The following is a 17,534-nucleotide window of genomic DNA, read 5'->3' as shown; positions in this document are numbered from 1 at the left end:
GTCCATCACAGGGCAAACACACACACATTCACACACACACTTAAGCCAATTTCTACAGACTTGTGGGACAAAACCAGAGTACCTGGAGAAAACCCATCTGGACACAAGGAGAACATGCAAACTTAACAAAGAAAGGACCAGGCCCTTCTTGGCGTAGAGCTACAGCACTACCCACTGCACCACCATGCCACCAGGGGCAATCCAGAATTGGTTAAATAAATTAAAAGTAATACAAAAATGTACTTCTATAGTACTTTGTGTATAGTGTATACTGTCCTAAACTTAACCAAAATATATATATACTACACAATATTCAACAAAGAAACCCTATTATTACTACTTGTAAATGGAGTAGATATCTTGCAAAGAAATAGAAAACGTATAAATACACCCCTATATGTTGGGGGAAAAAATTTCCTGTTGTTGCAAAAGTTCAGTCTTTATACAGACGTGTATTTTTTTCATATTAACTTACTGTCTTAACTGACTGTGCGTGACTGACTTTCACTTTAAATGCAGCTCATTAAGAGTGATATTGCAGAGAATCAAACCTTTTTCATCCACAGCCCTGTTGCTATCGAAGCTCCATTCCTGGACCCACTTCCAGCCTGGAGGACATTCAATCTCATCGGGCCTCTGTGCTTTCTCTCCATTCTGCACAAACACATTAGTCGGTTCTAAGCAAATATGTGAAATTCTGCATATTCGCTCTAGCCATTGTATGGGCTCAAATTACAGCACCTGTCATAAGAGCCGGCCAACAAAATACAGGAAGGTAAAATGTAGGGCAGGAGCATGCTCTGAATGGATAGGATCAGTGAAATATCAGTTTTGGCTTATGGGTAGTATTTGTATAAAACATTTTTGCACAATTGATTTAGCAGAAGCAAAACCTTTTAGTGACATGTTAGTGACATGTTACCCGGCCCTATTTTACACTATGCATGACTACAAACTGCACTGTTCAATGGAAAAACTGTAGAGAATTTTTTCCTTCCTTACCACGTCAGTGCAGGGCTCAGCCGCTGGCTTCCACTCCCCACCAGGAAATCTACTTTGATTTTCATATACTTCATCCGTGAACTCTGTGTGCCCTGCATCAGCTTCTGTCAGCAAACTGTTCACAGTGCACACACACACTGCTCTCAAAAACACACATTTATTTCCAAGCTTAGAGTAAATGACCTAGTGGTATGCAGCTGAAAGGGGAGGAGGAGGGCTTCTAAGTTCAGACCATAACAGTCCTCATGCGTTTATGAGCCAAGCTGACTGTTTAAACACAGCAGCCAGAGAGAAAAACTGGCACATTAAAAGTGTGTCTGACCCCCAAGCCAACTGCAAATTTAAGCCAAGAGCCTCCATTTCCTCCGATTGTAAGCTTAATAGTGTGAATAACATCTCAGGAAGCACCACTAATACCAGCCAGACCAACTCATGCACTCTCCTCTACAGGATGTTAGCAGCTGGCACTGGGGTATTGTTTACATTTCTATAAAAACACATTCCTAATTACATGCCTGAGACTCTTTCCCATGTTAAAAAAGACTGTATTTTTTAACCATTACTTACCAGCGCTCGGGGTCGACGTACCAGTCACCCTCCCACTCCCAGCCTCGTGGGGGCAAAAAGCACTCCTGCTTTAGCTTAATCTTACCAGTCACATCTGAGAACTTGTGGCGGCCCACCAGACCTGTGGTGCCCCATTTGGTAAAAACCTGAGCCTGGTTTTCATACTGTCACAGAGAAAATACTTCAATCATTACACACATCTTACATAATGTAACTAATCCAGATAAACATGTATGGTGTAATGTTACTCCAGTTATCAAGCCAGATGTGAGTATTCACAATTCTCATCTAAAAAACTCTGTAGAGAAAGTTTTCTTAATAGTGGGCTGATTTAAAGACTGATAAGAATGAGATCCTAGTTTCAATTTAATCCAGATACAAACCCCATTTCTGGAAAAATTGGGACATTTTCTCTTGCTCTTACATATAACCATTGGAAAAACATACTCATATCATGCCCTCAAGCAAGTCACCCATGCCATGGGTACTGATGCACCTTCATACTATAACAGATTTTGGCTTTTGCACCTTTCCCTTTCACTGATAACTGTCTTTAGTTTTTTTCTAAAAAGCTGAAACAACACATGCTTTTCCTGTCTTTTGGTCCATCTGAGATGAGCTCAGGTCCAGAGAGATGGCATTTCTGGCATGGAATTGACGTATGGCTTTCTCTTTGTGTAATAGAGTTTCAGATTGCATTTCTTGATGCAGTGGTTAACTGTGTTAATTGACATCGGTTTTCTGAAGTACTTCCAAGCCCATTTGGCTGTATTTATCACAGTAGCATTATGCAGTCTGAGGGCTCAAAGGTCAAAGGCATTGGACTACACAGACTGAGATTTTTTAGCATTTCCTGTAGATGGTGAAAAAAAAAAAAAAAAAAAAAAAAAAAAAAACATTACAGACCCATTACAGACCCTGTGATTGGAAGTCATCCACTTTTTTTTGCAAAGAAAACATCAAGGCAAAAAAATTTGATTAGTTAACGATGACTGCTGTTTCAGAAGAAATGTTGTTTTAAATATTTGTATATATTTTATTCTCATGTTATAGGTCAGATTTGGCCATCTTGGTCTGTGGCCATTGTCTGCCCTCATTTTTAATAAGAATATATAAGAATTATATATTATAATTATAAGAATACATTACCATTTCAGCATAGACACTAAATGTTCCCTCTGCAAAGCTGTTAAACTTTTTTTCATGAGCTGACAGGCCCAGCCACATGTTCAAACGCAGTTGCACAGGAATCTTCACCCCTTTGTTTTTGTCCATTGGGTACTGGAAAGAACATGTCAGAGTGTTTTCTGGGCTCATGTCTACAAATCCAGGAGTATGTATCATCTACATGAGTAATTCTTAATAGCTCTTGTCTCAGGAACTACAGTATGTTTCTCATAATTAATGTATGACCCACAAACAATTTACCTGCATAAAGATGGTCTGTGTCTTGCCACAATACTTTCCAGTAGCCTGTTCACTATGGGTAGAAAAGAGAACCTGATTGGCTGGGATGCGTGCATACGCCATTCGTTTCTCTCCTCTCAGCATCCAAATAATGATGTCAGGCAAGCTGTTCTGAGGCTGCAATAGAAAGAAAATGTCCTTAAATCTATTTTTACTTATAAGTCTTCCTTTTTCTAGCAATAAGCAGAAATAAGAAATTGTATGTGTAACGCTGGCACAGGTGGTGCACTGTGCTAGCCCATTCACCGCTGAGATCCGGGTTCGAATCTCGGCGGTGCTGTCGACCAACTGGTCGTCTACACAGACATGACTGGCTATGTCTGAGGGAAAGGATGGCTGAAGTCCTGAGATGGATTGGTGCCCTGTTTCTACTACTGGCATAATTTAAGGGAGATGTGTTGCAGTGCATGTGAGTAGAGAATGTGGATAATGTCTCTGTTTCTACACACACATGACTGGCTATGTCTGAGGGGAGAAGATGGCTGAAGTCCTAAGATGGATTGGTGCCCTTTCCAGGGTATTTCTGCCTTGTGTCCAGGATAAAGTGGTTAATAAATATAAAAATAAATGAAAATGTGCAACATCATTGTTAAACATTGTTTAAAAAATTGCAATTAAAAGTAAGACAGTAAATATTAGACCTCTTCTGCAATCTGCTGTAGCCGTTCCAGCCACTCCTCGATGTCAGTGATTGTGGCTTTAACATCTGTAGCCTCCTCCCTCATGCGTTGAGCTGCATCTCTGATGTTTATGATGGTTCTTTCTCGTAGCTTGTTTATTTGAAAATCAAGTGCTGTCAGGTTAGACTTGCCCTCCAAGTCTGGCAATGGATATCTAACAGAAAGAAATCCACATTTCTATTTATTATTAGAAGTAACAGAAAGTAGACATTTATCCTTTTTAAAACTGGAACACTACTTCATATGTCGGCAAAGCAACTGCTCATGATACTGTTAGGATTTACCTGGCGAGGTCTTCGATGAGCTGATTGATAAGTTTTAGCCAGATCTCAGCTAGCCTTGTTTCAGGAACTTTTGCCAACATAGCTGTCTTAAGTGAGGTGATGTTGCTTTGCTATTGGAGACATGAAAACACTGTCTATCAAAACTCTGAGATTTTGTGTATCACTATATGCGTCATGCCACAGAGTAATTTAAATCCTACCAGCTTATCAGCAATGAAGACAACAATATTCACTGAATCCAAACGATGACTAATGTCCTCCCAGAACGATGTAAGGATAACAACTGGCTTTGTGTCAGACCAGGGTAAGTAGTAGTAGCGATTTCCTGGAGAAAAAAATGAACACACATACATTGAGCCTTTACACTCATTTCATAGTTACTAGGTTCATATATTTATGTATTCAAGTAGCCATAGGTTTTTACCATCAAAAACAGCACAGCTGTACTGGGTGGTGGAGGCCAGAGGTTTGCATGTTGAGTCCAACTTGTTGCCATAGTTGCCGATGCTGACCTCAAACTGAATGGGTTCTCCAGGTTCCTGGAGCATGCATGCGCTGTGGAACACTGCACACAGCGAGTACTTTCTTTTTCTTTGGTATTTCTGCTCACAAAAGGGAGGTTCAATACACAACATTACTATGTGGATAAAAAAAACAGTGGAGCAATATTTGGATCAAAGTGCTTTACTGTGGAATATCAAATTCCTGAAACATTTAGAGGGGGAATTTTTGACCAGTGGCCCTTGACCCCTCAGAGTCCAGCACCTGCATAAATTGAAAATTATTCGAACTGCTGAATGCTTGACCAGGGCAGGACAATACTGTGGCTAAGCCACAAACAATAAAGTGATATAGAAAAATAAACGTGATAGCCAAAATAATGGAAATAAGTAACAAATGAAAGACACAAAAACATCCACAGCCTGCCACAGAGAAAGAGGACAGACCAGGGATAGCGCAGAACTGAGATCTGGGTTCACAATATGATAGGCTACTCTGGCTGTGACTGCAACATTCCAGTTCCCAACCCAATAGTGAACTCTAAAACTCAGTTGTAGCCTAGCGGTTGAAGTACTGGACTAGTAATCAAAAGGTCGCTGGTTCAAGCCCCACCACTGCCAGTTTGCTGCTGCTGGGCCCTTGAGCAAGGCCCTTAACCCTCAATTGCTTAGACTGTATACTGTCTCACTACTGTAAGTCGCTTTGGATAAAGGAGTCTGCTAAATGCTGAAAATGTAAATGTGAATGTAAATAGAAACAAGCTGGGTACGGCACAATATGAGCGGGACCACCACACCATCAACTAGTTCCAAAATGTGGTCCCTGCTCCAGAAAAGGGCTGCCTCTGGTGCAGCTTGCTCATCCAGGGCGGTTCTGTTGTGACGGTAACAGTGCTGTGATGTCGACTGAGTTTCCTGAGAAAGATGCAGTATGCTGGAATCCCGCTCCAGCAGAAAACCTGGTTCCAGAGAAAGTAAGTTGCCATGGCAAAGCATGTACAGTGTCATACCTTCGACTCTTATTTCTTTAATTTGTTTCTGTTATTTTGCCCAACTTTAATATTGGGTCTGTTCGAAAACCTAGTGAGCTGCCTTGCTGTCTACTGCCTACCTAGGCCGCTGCCTAAGTGGAGAGGATTCTAATTAGACATTGAATTCATGACGAAGGTTATTCAGATTATTGGGTTCTGTCTTCCCGGTCTCACAGGTATGGGGCTACACCTGCCACTTCAGCGGTGAGGCGCAACCCACCTGTTACATTTATCATTGCTTTAACAACCTCACTTTTCTCTGTAGATGTTATTACCTGTGCCACAAGGATGTCATCACTGGGAATTTCATCCACCTTCTTGTCAATCTTGTTATCCAGCCGAGTCATAAGCTCAATAAGGACTCTTCCTCTGTAGGCCACCCCCTCGCCCTGTGGTACAAAGACATGGTATGAACCACCTCACCTACAGCCACGGGGTAACTCTCAAATATGGAAAAAAGTTGTAAAGAAAAGCAAATAGTGACAAACTACAGTAAAATCTTGTCAGAGGTTTAGAACTAGCAAATGTTTGTCTTTTACTTAACTTTAGTGCTCAATATAGGATACATTCCTGTAATCCCTCACCTTGTTTGATTTTCAACCCTGACTTATATATCCTGATTTATAAGTATTTATTAACCGTGTGCTTGCAAAATATATATCAATGATCAACTACTGAAATGAAACATACTAATGAAACAATGTTAGATTTGACCATGTGACCATCAGTGTGACAATCTAAGGTATCTCAGAACAATTTTAAATGGTTAATCATCACTATTTTACCACAGCTTTATCCTGGCCATGGTTGCAGTGGGCCCATTTTTCCCTGGACACTAATCCAATGGCAGGCCTCTGCCATTGCTCCCATCAGACATAGCCAATCATGTCTGTATCATGTAGTTGCCCGACAGACCAACAGCACCACCAAAGATTAGAATTTTTGAATTCTTGTGTTTCAACCACAACAAATACTAATGTGTTATCAAATATGTAAATGAAATTGTATGCTCCAATGTTGCAGCAACAGTTTAGGGAAAGCCCTTTCTATTAGGAGACCTGCGGTAGCTGGTGAATGCACCCCGAGTTCCCAGCGAAACAGGTCTTACAGAGCCAAACAAACTAAGGCCTTAAATAGGAGGAGGACTAATTAGGGCTGATCACCTGCAGCTGCGGGGCTGGCTATTTAAGCCAGCCCTGTGCAGCGGCAGGTGTCGCACCTTTTGTTTGTTCCTGGTTCACAGGTGGCAGCTCGTCCACGCTTTCGTAGGCTTAGAGGGTATCCCCTGGTGGCATGCGCCATTCGGGTGTGTAGACTGCAAGGTCGAGGTATTCTTCGTCATTTTGCCTATTAGGATTAGCGTGGTGCGACGCCGTGCAGCCCTCGCGCTGCTTATTGTTTATCGCTAGCATTAGCGGTGCTGCTACACAGCAAGCGTGTGCGCTTGTTGCGGTATCCGTGCAACCTCTTGTATCCAATTAGTAATTGGATTTAATAACCGCTGGGTGGCGACGCCGCTAAGCATTCGGCACTTACGCCGTCATCCCCGGTTCGAATCCGCTCTTTTTTCTATCAAAGTCCTAACTCATTATTCTCTCTTTTCCAGATCGGCGAATTCCCTCGGCTGCAAGCTTTCGCGAGGTGGACGTCGGTTGCGTACATCGCTAGCCTTCCGCTGTGCTGGGGCTAGCGTTTTCCGGGAGTTAACGCCTCCCGCGTTCCTGCGCTCTAGCGCCTTAAGCGCTTTTCCGCTCTCCGTCATCCGTGCTGTAATAGCGCGGAGTTAGCGCGCCCGGTTAGTACCTGGAAGACCGGGGTTCGCGCCCAACTTTATTATTTTCCTTTTGTATTTTGTTTGCCTGCTGGTTAAGCGGCGCCATCGGACTTCCCGATTGGTTTTTGTTTTTCTCTACCTTTTTCTCTTCTGTTTGTTTCTAAATAAAAATAAAATATTAATTTTCTATAAGTTCTGCATTTGAGTTCTCCTTTCTTCCACGTAACACTTTCCTGTTCCAGCACAACTGTGCTCTGTGCACAAAGCAAAGTCTATTAAGACAAAAAGAAACTCCAGTGGCCTGCACAGAGCACTGACCTCAGCCCCACTGAACAGCTTGGGAATAAACTGAAACATCGCTTAAGGCTTTCTTGACCAACTTAATTGCCCAGGAATACAAATGCTCTTTTGACTGAATCGACACAAATTCCCACAGACATACTTTAAAGTCTTGTGAGAAGCCTTCACAGAAGAGTGGCTGTTGTAATAGCTGAAACGATCACATTGAGATCACTCTATTTTACCACATTTGTCTTTGAAAATATTGTGATCAGGGGTCCAAATATTTTTGATCATATAGTGTACAGATGTAGCCTATACCTGGCCTAAATTCAGCTCTACATATGGGTCAGGAAGATCAGAGAATTCCCTTGGACTCCCGTAAAGGTTTAGGTAACAAGGGCCAAAAGCTGGAAGAAAGCCGACGTCAGTCCCTACTCTTTCTACTGAAAAAGAAAAACAGAGTAAAGTGTTAAAATTCATATACATTTATAAAATGATCAAGCAGATTACTACAAAATCATTTTAAAAGCAGGTACCCTCAGATCCTTGCCCTTCATTTTCAGTAATTGCTCCAGCTGAAAAGACATCGTATTCAGTTATAGAAAAATGTAGATAACATTTTCAGTCACTTTTTCTTTTGCAGGGAACAAATTATATTAATAAATACAGTCTAGCATCAAGTGATCTGTTTCATTTTTTATTTCATTTTCATATTTTCACCACCATCAATTTATCCTGGTCAAGGTTGTGGTAGGTACAGCTTCCCTGGAATCACTGAGCACAATGCAGTAACACACCCTGGGCAACAAGACAATCCATCGCGGGACCTCGGCCACCTCGGAAACATAGCCGATCATGTCTGTATGTAGATGCACGACCAGCCAAAAGCACCACAGGATTTAAACCCTGGACCCCAGCGATAATGTAATTTACAGCTGTGCCAGCCGAGCGCCTCTAATGATCTATTATCAATTTAAATTGCAATTTCATTCTAGATTAATATAGAATAGTTTTGACATGTTTTCCAAAAGGCGCTCAGGTGGTGCAGTGGTTAACTACTCTAGCCCACTACAGCTGGGACACATATCGCCAGTGGTGCTATCGGACGGTCAAGTGTCTACATGATTGTAAACACATACAGACATGATCGGCTGTGTCTGATGGGGGATGATCAAGGCCCTGTAATTGAGTGGCGCCCTGTCTAAGATGTGTTACCGCCATGCACCCAGTGATTCTGGGGAAACCTGACCCGCCACAACCCTGATCAGGACAAAGTGGTGGTAAAATATTAAAATAAATCCAAAATATGTAGCAAATCTAAAGCCAAAAAACTTTTTACCTTCTGCATCACCACCTGATGATGCTATTCTGGACAGGTTTAGAAAGGTGGTTCCTACAGCATCATTGCTTGTGAAGCGATCCCTGCAAAACAGAAATAATGTAGTGTGCTGGGGTGCAACACAAACAAAAATTGAACATTGTTACATGAAATAAGCCATTGGAAGCATAAGCATTGGGAGCTTACCAGTCAAACACAGTAAGCTTGACGCGTTCACACATCGATGGAAACTTAAAAAAGAACAAAACACATGTAACTTAGCTGTATTCTTTCCCTGACATGCATTAATTTATGTGTACTGTATAATCACACATTCTTACTTTAACCTGCAGGTTTACCAGCTGGTTCCACTCAGGGTTTGCATTTTTTTCAATGATTCTTGTACACAGCTTGAGGAGAAACAAAAGAATAATAACTTATTACAATTCTTTAACCAGCACTTTTATTAACAAGGATTCAACATGGAACAATGACCTGCCGATGTAACAATATTACAGGCTACATCTGTGCTAGCCGGTACTGGCTAGGGATTCCTCAGGAGCTGGGGTTGAGCATGGCTTTGGGATAGTATCAAGTACTAAACATTCTTATTTCAGCCAAAGGACAGGATTTGGCTGGTCAGACGATTCAAAGCAAACAATTTATATAAGCAAAAAACATTTGTGAACCTAACCCGGATTACAGGGGTGGTGGGTAAACCCAAACGTGGAATATTATAACATGTTTTTTAATGGGAATTTTTTTCCCAATCTAGTCATTTCCAATTCCCTACTGCAATGTCTCTTTTTGCTTGCACAGCCACAAACTAGCACCCACCCCCTCTGACACATGTGCAGTGACCAGTCTCTTTTTTTCATCAGTATCAGCGCAGAACAGCATATGAAGTCGTGCTATGCTCTATGTGAATCCTCAATCACTTATGCCATAGCCTTTACAAAATGGGATGTTTGCTTTTCCTAATGCCAATGAGGAGAACGCCATCTGACCTTCACTCACACAGACATGGCCGATTGTGTCTGTTGGATACCCGAGCAAGTCCAGAATTAGAGAGCTTGGGCTGTGCACTGGCGTATTAGACCGCTGTACAACCTGAGTCCCTCTGCAATATAATCTCAATATAATGTACGAATAACTCATGTACAGAGGTTTAGAGGTTATGTTTTTTTCTGTACCTTTTTGCCTGCAAAACTAACTTCCAAAAATGGATCCACCAGGTTCTTCTTGTCCCCCTCTCCTCCAAACATGTTCTTGACTGTCATGGCAAAAGCATCATCCACTAAAAAAAAAAGAGTAAAAAAGAAAAACAGCCACAGTTAGCACAATGTTAATAATCCACTGTAATTAAGTATTTAATGACATTGCTGTTAAGCTGTAGTGTGATGGCTGGCTCACTCTGTGGCATGTCCTCTGCACGGTACACTTTCAGTGCAAGAGTGGCTGAGCGCAACGTGACCCCAGCAGGTAGCAACAAATTACTCTCAATATCGTCCTGCTCCTCGTTCTGCTCTTTGTTTTCCACCTATTTAGCCGAACAGAAAGATACAGAATAAATAAATGAATCAACCACTACTCAAACATAACATGATTGCTACAGATTCTTGCCATTTATTTCCGAATACAAAATTTTGCACTGAGCACAAATACTGGGTGCAAATATCTGGAAAAATAAAGCCAACCAAAATAGCAATATGCAAACATTATATCAACAAACAAATATTGTACATAAAACCTTTGGTGTAATTCCCCAGTAAACACACTAATTAAAAATTTTTACCCATACTTATTAGTTTACACTAACATGTACACCAACCAGCTACGCCTAAAATTGTGTAGGTCCCTTTCTTGCAACCAGACCTGTAGAGGCATGAACTCTGAAGGTGGCTTGTGGTATCTGGCACCCAGATATTGGTGGGGCCTCCATGCATCAAACTTGTTTGTCCAGCACATCCCACATATGCTTAATTACACTGAGATTTAGGAAATTTGGAAGCCAATTTCAACACCTTGAACTCTCTGCTATGTTCCTCAAACCATTCCTGAACAATTTTTGCAGTGTGGCATGGCGCATTATCCTACTGAAATAAGCCACTACTATTATGGAATACAATAGTCATGTACTTGATCTGCAACAATGTTTATGCAGGTGGTTCATGTTAAAGTAACACATGCATGCAGGACCCAAGCTTTACCAGAAGAACACTGCCCAGAGCAATACACTGCCTCCACAGACTAGCATTCTTTCCATAATACATCCTGGTGCCATCTCTTCTCCAGTTAAGTCATGCACATGCACCCAGTAAAATAGAATTGTGGTATTTAAATGTACCGGAGGTTCATCTCCAGTTCCCACGATGATCATGTTGACTTTTAAGTACCCTCGCGCTCCAGAACTGGAGTCGTCTGGGTCACTCAGGAGGAGCCACTTCTTCATGATGGCATGAGCTTTAGACATGAAGTAACAAACAATATACATATAGTCAAAAATATCACCTTTATACATGCACAGAGAAGAAGCTATAATTCTTTAATTTGTATGGTTACAGGACTCCATCACATTTTGGAGTATGATATGTAATGTGAAGGATCAAGATTTTACATACCAGGTTCATCATAGATATAGCACACATCCAGCTGTTGGAAGATTTAAATACATATTATTTAAACTAGTCAGACCATGTAATAAAAGTCATTTATCAAAACTATACACTGAACATTTAGCTATAAGCAAAATCAAGAGCAAAAAATACATTATAAAAAGGTACAACAAATGTATAAGATATTAACCTTAAACTCCCCCAAAAGGCAGTCAGATCTCAAAGACGATGAGTTATAAACCTAAATACAAAGAGAGGTAGAAATCTGTAAGAATGGAAGCCATACATGACCAACAGTGTGTAAAAGTAAATGTTACTATTGAAATTACTGCAAAGCCTTATGAGACGTGGAATTTCAATTAAAAAAAAAGTAAGTAAATAAATAAATAGACTAAGCAATTGTCCATTTATCTTACCCGGATATAGATGTTCTCATCAAAAAGCTCAGAAGGCAGCATGTTCATGTTGTAGAAGAAAATCTGTCAAACATTTAGCACTGTTATAAATGTATAATCACAACGGGATAGCAAAACAGTTCAGAGTGGAGGAGAGACAAGAAAAACAATAGTTAATGAGAGATCAGAAACATGGTCAGGAGACTTGGACCCTTGTGGAGAGTTAGTGTTGAAGTGTCACACAGCCCATCAACCACAACCCAGTCGTTCAACTGACTCTCTCAACTAACTCATATGATTCAGTGAATCCCACCAGGCACTACATATCCCAGGAGTCTGCGGAGGGTCATGATTCCATCGGCATCTACAGCTACCAACCAGGAGGGTTATTTGCTCATTTGTTCGACGTCGCCACAGTTCTACTCACTGCACCTGGTTTATATCAGTTTGTTTGCCTGTTTGTATATATAATCCTGTTTGTATCTGGTTCATTGTGAAGTTTAGTTATTTTCTTGTGAGTAGCATACTGAGTGTGCTTTTGTGAGAGAATTACCTTGTATAACTCTTTTCTGTTTTCAGACCTTAGTTACTTTTGTTAGTATGTTTGGATTTCTGACCTTTGGCTTATAATTATTTACACTTTCCATCCCCCTTACTGTACTGTTGGCTGATTTTCATTAAACTGCTAAACTGATTTAGCAAGAACTTGGTTTTCTGCACAGTTCCTGTTGTGAAGATGTCTTAAAATGGGTCGACAGGTTTTATTCCTTTCTCATAAAAATCCTACTGCATAATAAACACAAAGCCTTCAACAACAAGTATATTTCTTTGTACTTCTTGCTAAATATCTGTTTTGTTGTCAACTTTTATATTTTAAGTTACAGAGTAGCCGTGACAGCTAAAAAACATGTCAGACACGCGAGTTGCATAAGATGATTTAAACAGGACGTGGTTTCTGGACAATCCTTATTCCATAGGGTGCGCTTGGGTTCCTTTAGGCTTCATGTCTAGTCAAGGCCTTTGGATTTATCACCAACTCCCCTCTTTATTTTGTTCATTATTGTTGGGCTTGTGCCCACACAGACTTGACTATAACCAAGAGGGCATATTTTGGCTCGTCAAGTTTCCCACTAGACTTTTATTCAAAATCAGCAGCATTTTCTGGGTTTGTTTTAGTGTAGTAATTTGTTTTGTCAGTCATTGTATTTTTTTTCAATTGCACCCTGTGCAGGTTGCATTTGTGCCTATATCCTAGTACTTCAGAGAGGCACCGGACCCACTACTAGCCTGACCAGGACAGATTGGGAAAAATAAATGAAAATAAATGTATATGTGTGTGTGTGTGTGTGTGTGTGTGTGTGTGTGTTAGTTTTTAGGAGCACAGTAAAGCCAGTTATCTTTGAAAGAGTTGAAGGTAAAGGACAAAGAGGACGGCCAGCAACAAGATGGATGGATACAACTGAAGAAATAATGAACAAGCTATCAAGAAGCCTAAAGACAAAAACATTGCTCATTTCAGGAGAAACACTATCAATATGGTCACCAGAAATTGAAATAGACTTGACTGTACTCAACCTTCACAAGTCAAACTAACCTCATCCAACATGGATTAAGATACTAAAGCAAGGTGCAAAAAACCAAGACGCAGCTTTTAAACATCCTGACTTCAACATTAACTTTCCACTGAGTTCTGTAGTTTTTGTTCCTTCGCCCTCACTTCACCCCCAACTGCATATCTCTGGTATATACGTTATTGTTCTGCATTTTCTTTTTAAATAGTAGTAACTGGTTTTGCTCCAGAGCAAAAAAAAATATGCACAGGTTAAAATTTACTAACTGTAGCAACATGATGAGGGGCACAGAATCTGTATTACTTAGTGTTATTTCTACAGTTTATTTTATTAACTCAAACATGCCACAATCGTTCCACATGTGGGAACGTGTATGCAAAAAAAAACCTCCCAGGGCGGTTCTCTCTGGCTAAGTTTTTAAAAAGATGCAAAGTATGCTGGCATCATGCACCAGCAGAAAACTGTACCCGACCAACCTCAGCGTTTCAATAGAAAAGCAGTTTTCCCAACAAAGGAGCTGGCAAATCTGTGAGGAAGAAACTGTGATAAATAGAAACGCTTCCACCTGAAGCAGATTAATGGACAACGAGGTGCAGGTGACTGTCTCTTAAGAGGAACTTCCATGCTCCATCTGCCAGCCATATTTGGCAAGGCAGCAGGACATAATTCTGTAACCAAGACCCCATTCTGATAACCTTTATGGTGTAACTGTAACAATTTACTGACTAAACATGGGTATCTCAAAGCAAGTTCAGCAATGCAAGTTCAGGCATGTAATGAAAATTAGCTTACCTCATCAAAGAATGGATTGTTTCCTCTCCTGATTCTTGTCCTGTGTGTCTGTCCACAAACACTTACTTTGACTACTGGTTTGATGTTATTGCCAGGCAACTGCCGACCCTCGATGACTCGGACGCGAATCTAGAGAACCATGCATTTGAGTTAAATCACTAAACACATAAATTGCTCCACCATATACACTATATGGCCAAAAGTATTTGGACACCTGACCATGAGCTTGTTTGACCTCCCATTTCAAAAGCAAATGGTATTAAAATAGTGACCTCTATGAGATCTTTTTAGCTTTAACAACAGCCACTCTACTAAAAACGGCTTCTCACAAGAAGTATGACTGTGGGAATTTGTGCTCGTTGAGATAAAAGAGCATCTGTATGGCTAGACACTGATGTAGGTCAAGAAAGTCTCAGTTGATTTTACGGTTCATTCCAAAGCTGTTCAGTGGGACTGAGGTCAGGGCTCTGTTCAGGACACTGGAGTTTCTTTAGACTGAGCTTTTCCTCGGGTCTTTATATACCTTGCTTTGTGCACAGGGGGCCACTTACATAAACTGTTGCTGCACATTTGGATGCAATTACCTTGATATAATTAATTTATTACACCTGTTAGCAGTTTCTGTGGCTGAAACATATGAATACAGTAATAAAAAGAGGTGTCCCAATACTTTTGTCCATCTAGTGTAAACTGGGCCTATGCTCTATGGCAGATGTTTTAATGTTTTATATACTAGGCCTATATTACTATGTTACTTTAGTAACAACCGGACAAATACATGCTGGACAAACTTTCATATGTTAAATTTTATTCTGCTTCTCTAAGGGATTCATACCTGAAAATCCTGGGGTTTATTAGCCAGAGGTTTGTGTCTCTTTCGTCCCATGCGATTTATCTTTTGGGGAGTTTTTCCTGACTGGTTTGTGGGTGCCTCCCCAGGAGCTCTGGGACTGCCCCAATCAGTAGTTTCTTCTTCCCCATCAGTACCCTCTGTTCCAGCAGGAGCAACGGCTAGAGGTACATAAAACAGAGTTCAATTTAAGAAAGCTGCCTTTCACCACGTTCTATAAAGATTTTGCTTTATAAATGTCAAAGAAACTGAGACAGATGTTTGTTTTTTTTCATTTCATTTAAACTCATCTGGATTTGTGATCAAATATAGTGTGTCGCTTGCATTGGCAGTCACTTGCACTTTGTTGAGAGTTAATTCGCTCCAGGTGTTCTGGATTTCTCTCTTTCCTTTTTCAGAGAACTTGATTGTTGCAGATGCTCTGATCAGCTCGCCATATTGTGACACTAAGTTTTCATTTCTACACTATGCCTTTTCTATCCACTCTCTTTGTTGCAGTCAGTAGATGTTTTTTGTGTCTTTTATTTGTTGCTTTGGTTCCATAACTTTGGCCACTGCATTTTTATCTTTTTGTCTAGCTTGTTTTAGCTCCAGTGTTGCTCTACCTTGGTTAATGATCATGCAAACTGGGTTCATTTTCAATTCTTGCTGATACAGCGCTATACCTAGGGCCTTAGTATACATCGACCAGACATAACATTATGACCACTGACAGGTGAAGTGAATAACACTGATTATCTCTTCATCACGGCACCTGTTAGTGGGTGGGACATGTTAGGCAGCAAGTGAACATTTTATCCTCAAAGTTGATGTGTTAGAAGCAGGAAAAATGGGCAAGCATAAGGATTTGAGCGAGTTTGACAAGGGCCAAATTGTAATGGCTAGACGACTGGGTCAGAGCATCTCCAAAACTGCAGCTCTTATGGGGTGTTCCCGGTCTGCAGTGGTCAGTATTTATTAAAAGTGGTCCAAGGAAGAAACAGCGGTAAACTGGCGACAGGGTCATGGGCGTTGTTAGGGTGCTGGTAACCATTCTTCAGGCTGTTGTCTGTTTGTGTTTTTTGTTTTTGGTTCAGACACTAATTTGCATCATTGATTTGCATGTTGCACTAGTGCACACTGGCCCTTTGAAACACAAATAGAACTAAAGTTCAGCCCAAACCAATATGAGCTGTGTCAAAATTCTTTAAACTAGATATAAAAGTTTGGGAAAAATCATACAATGTGCCAAACATATTTAATTGGAGACAGTTCTGGACTGCAGGTAGGCTAGTCTAGTACCAGTTGTAATAGGGGTAAAATGCAGCACCATCCGAGGGATAAAGAATCAGGGCAGTTAGCAGTGGTTTTTGGCTTTGCTCTTTACAACCACAGAGTTCTCCAGATTCCCTGAATACTTTGATAATAATATGCACTGTAGAGGGTGAAGTTCATTATTAAGGAACATAGTTTTTATACTGTTGGATTATTTGCTGAAGCAAAAGTGGCAAGCCGTGACACATGCTGTTAGAGGACAGGGACCTTCAGGTATGCTATTATTAAACCCTAGCATGTTACTATCATCTGAGTTTGCTTTAGTTTTTTCAATCCTGCCAACATGCAAAAGGTGAATCGGTTGCACTGAATCGCCCATAGTTTGGAACAGATAAATGTGTGAGTGTGTGCTATCTTACAGTGGTTTGGCAAAATGGACACATTACCCTAGTTTAATGTATGTATTGAAAACACTGCAATCCATTATATAATTAAATCAAAACATTAATGACTGACCTGTATCCCCAGCACTGACATCTCCATCCACTTGTGCATTTGGATTAGGAATAGAACTAGCAGGAGGCTCATATCCAATGACTACACTGACTGTTGCCTGAAATATTAAATCCCGGACATCTTACACATTAGCACATTCAACATTGTGTATACGTATAAAGCTTGTACGTAAAGTGTTAATTGTAATAATGTTGTAAATAGCAGGCTAACCCCTGTATCTTGCTTCTTTTCATTAAAAAGAGGGGTGTTTCTTGAAGGAAGAGACCTGGACTGACCACCGGCCAAGTCACGCAAAGAGATTTTCGCAGAGCCAATCAATCTGCAAAATGATAACATAAAAACAGTATATAAGCATCATTAAAGACATGATACATGATGTATACAAGTTCAAATCTGATCTAAAATTTGTACTAGACTATGATGAGTAAAATTCAACGTAATCTTATGATGGAAGACTGGAAACATTCATGCCTAGTTCACACTACACGATTTTTTCCCTGGTCGGCGCTAGATTTGCCGGCTCGGAGCAACTAAGCATTCACTCGGCAATCGAAACTCAGCTCTCAATCGCTATGTGTGAACTGCTCAACAACTCGATCCAAGTGGCTCACCGAGCGCTCGACCGAAGAGAGATAT

At 40.6% G+C, this 17,534-nt stretch overlaps 1 protein-coding gene across 1 annotated transcript in view; it reads right to left on the bottom strand.

Moving 5' to 3' along the window:
- myofl (myoferlin like) overlaps positions 1-17,534 on the bottom strand; it is a 42,342-nt gene that overhangs the window by 12,184 nt on the left and 12,624 nt on the right. The window contains exons 4-28 of the mRNA XM_062994816.1: positions 17,109-17,217; positions 16,899-16,995; positions 15,114-15,289; positions 14,279-14,407; positions 11,937-11,999; positions 11,711-11,761; positions 11,527-11,557; positions 11,253-11,368; positions 10,319-10,445; positions 10,099-10,202; positions 9,247-9,315; positions 9,113-9,156; positions 8,927-9,009; positions 8,124-8,162; positions 7,906-8,030; positions 5,807-5,920; positions 4,425-4,602; positions 4,201-4,325; positions 4,001-4,110; positions 3,678-3,870; positions 2,998-3,153; positions 2,719-2,850; positions 1,570-1,733; positions 1,003-1,117; positions 552-654 (exon numbers count right to left, since the gene is read on the bottom strand). Of these exons, the coding sequence (XP_062850886.1) occupies positions 552-654; positions 1,003-1,117; positions 1,570-1,733; positions 2,719-2,850; positions 2,998-3,153; positions 3,678-3,870; positions 4,001-4,110; positions 4,201-4,325; positions 4,425-4,602; positions 5,807-5,920; positions 7,906-8,030; positions 8,124-8,162; positions 8,927-9,009; positions 9,113-9,156; positions 9,247-9,315; positions 10,099-10,202; positions 10,319-10,445; positions 11,253-11,368; positions 11,527-11,557; positions 11,711-11,761; positions 11,937-11,999; positions 14,279-14,407; positions 15,114-15,289; positions 16,899-16,995; positions 17,109-17,217 (2,753 nt within the window). The remainder of the gene's footprint in view (positions 1-551; positions 655-1,002; positions 1,118-1,569; positions 1,734-2,718; positions 2,851-2,997; positions 3,154-3,677; positions 3,871-4,000; positions 4,111-4,200; positions 4,326-4,424; positions 4,603-5,806; positions 5,921-7,905; positions 8,031-8,123; positions 8,163-8,926; positions 9,010-9,112; positions 9,157-9,246; positions 9,316-10,098; positions 10,203-10,318; positions 10,446-11,252; positions 11,369-11,526; positions 11,558-11,710; positions 11,762-11,936; positions 12,000-14,278; positions 14,408-15,113; positions 15,290-16,898; positions 16,996-17,108; positions 17,218-17,534) is intronic.

The sequence above is a fragment of the Trichomycterus rosablanca genome, chromosome 5 (assembly GCF_030014385.1).
Source record: "Trichomycterus rosablanca isolate fTriRos1 chromosome 5, fTriRos1.hap1, whole genome shotgun sequence".
Classification (NCBI taxonomy): domain Eukaryota; kingdom Metazoa; phylum Chordata; class Actinopteri; order Siluriformes; family Trichomycteridae; genus Trichomycterus; species Trichomycterus rosablanca.
Note: the sequence above shows the minus strand (reverse complement) of the source record. Positions and strands in the feature narration are given on the sequence as shown.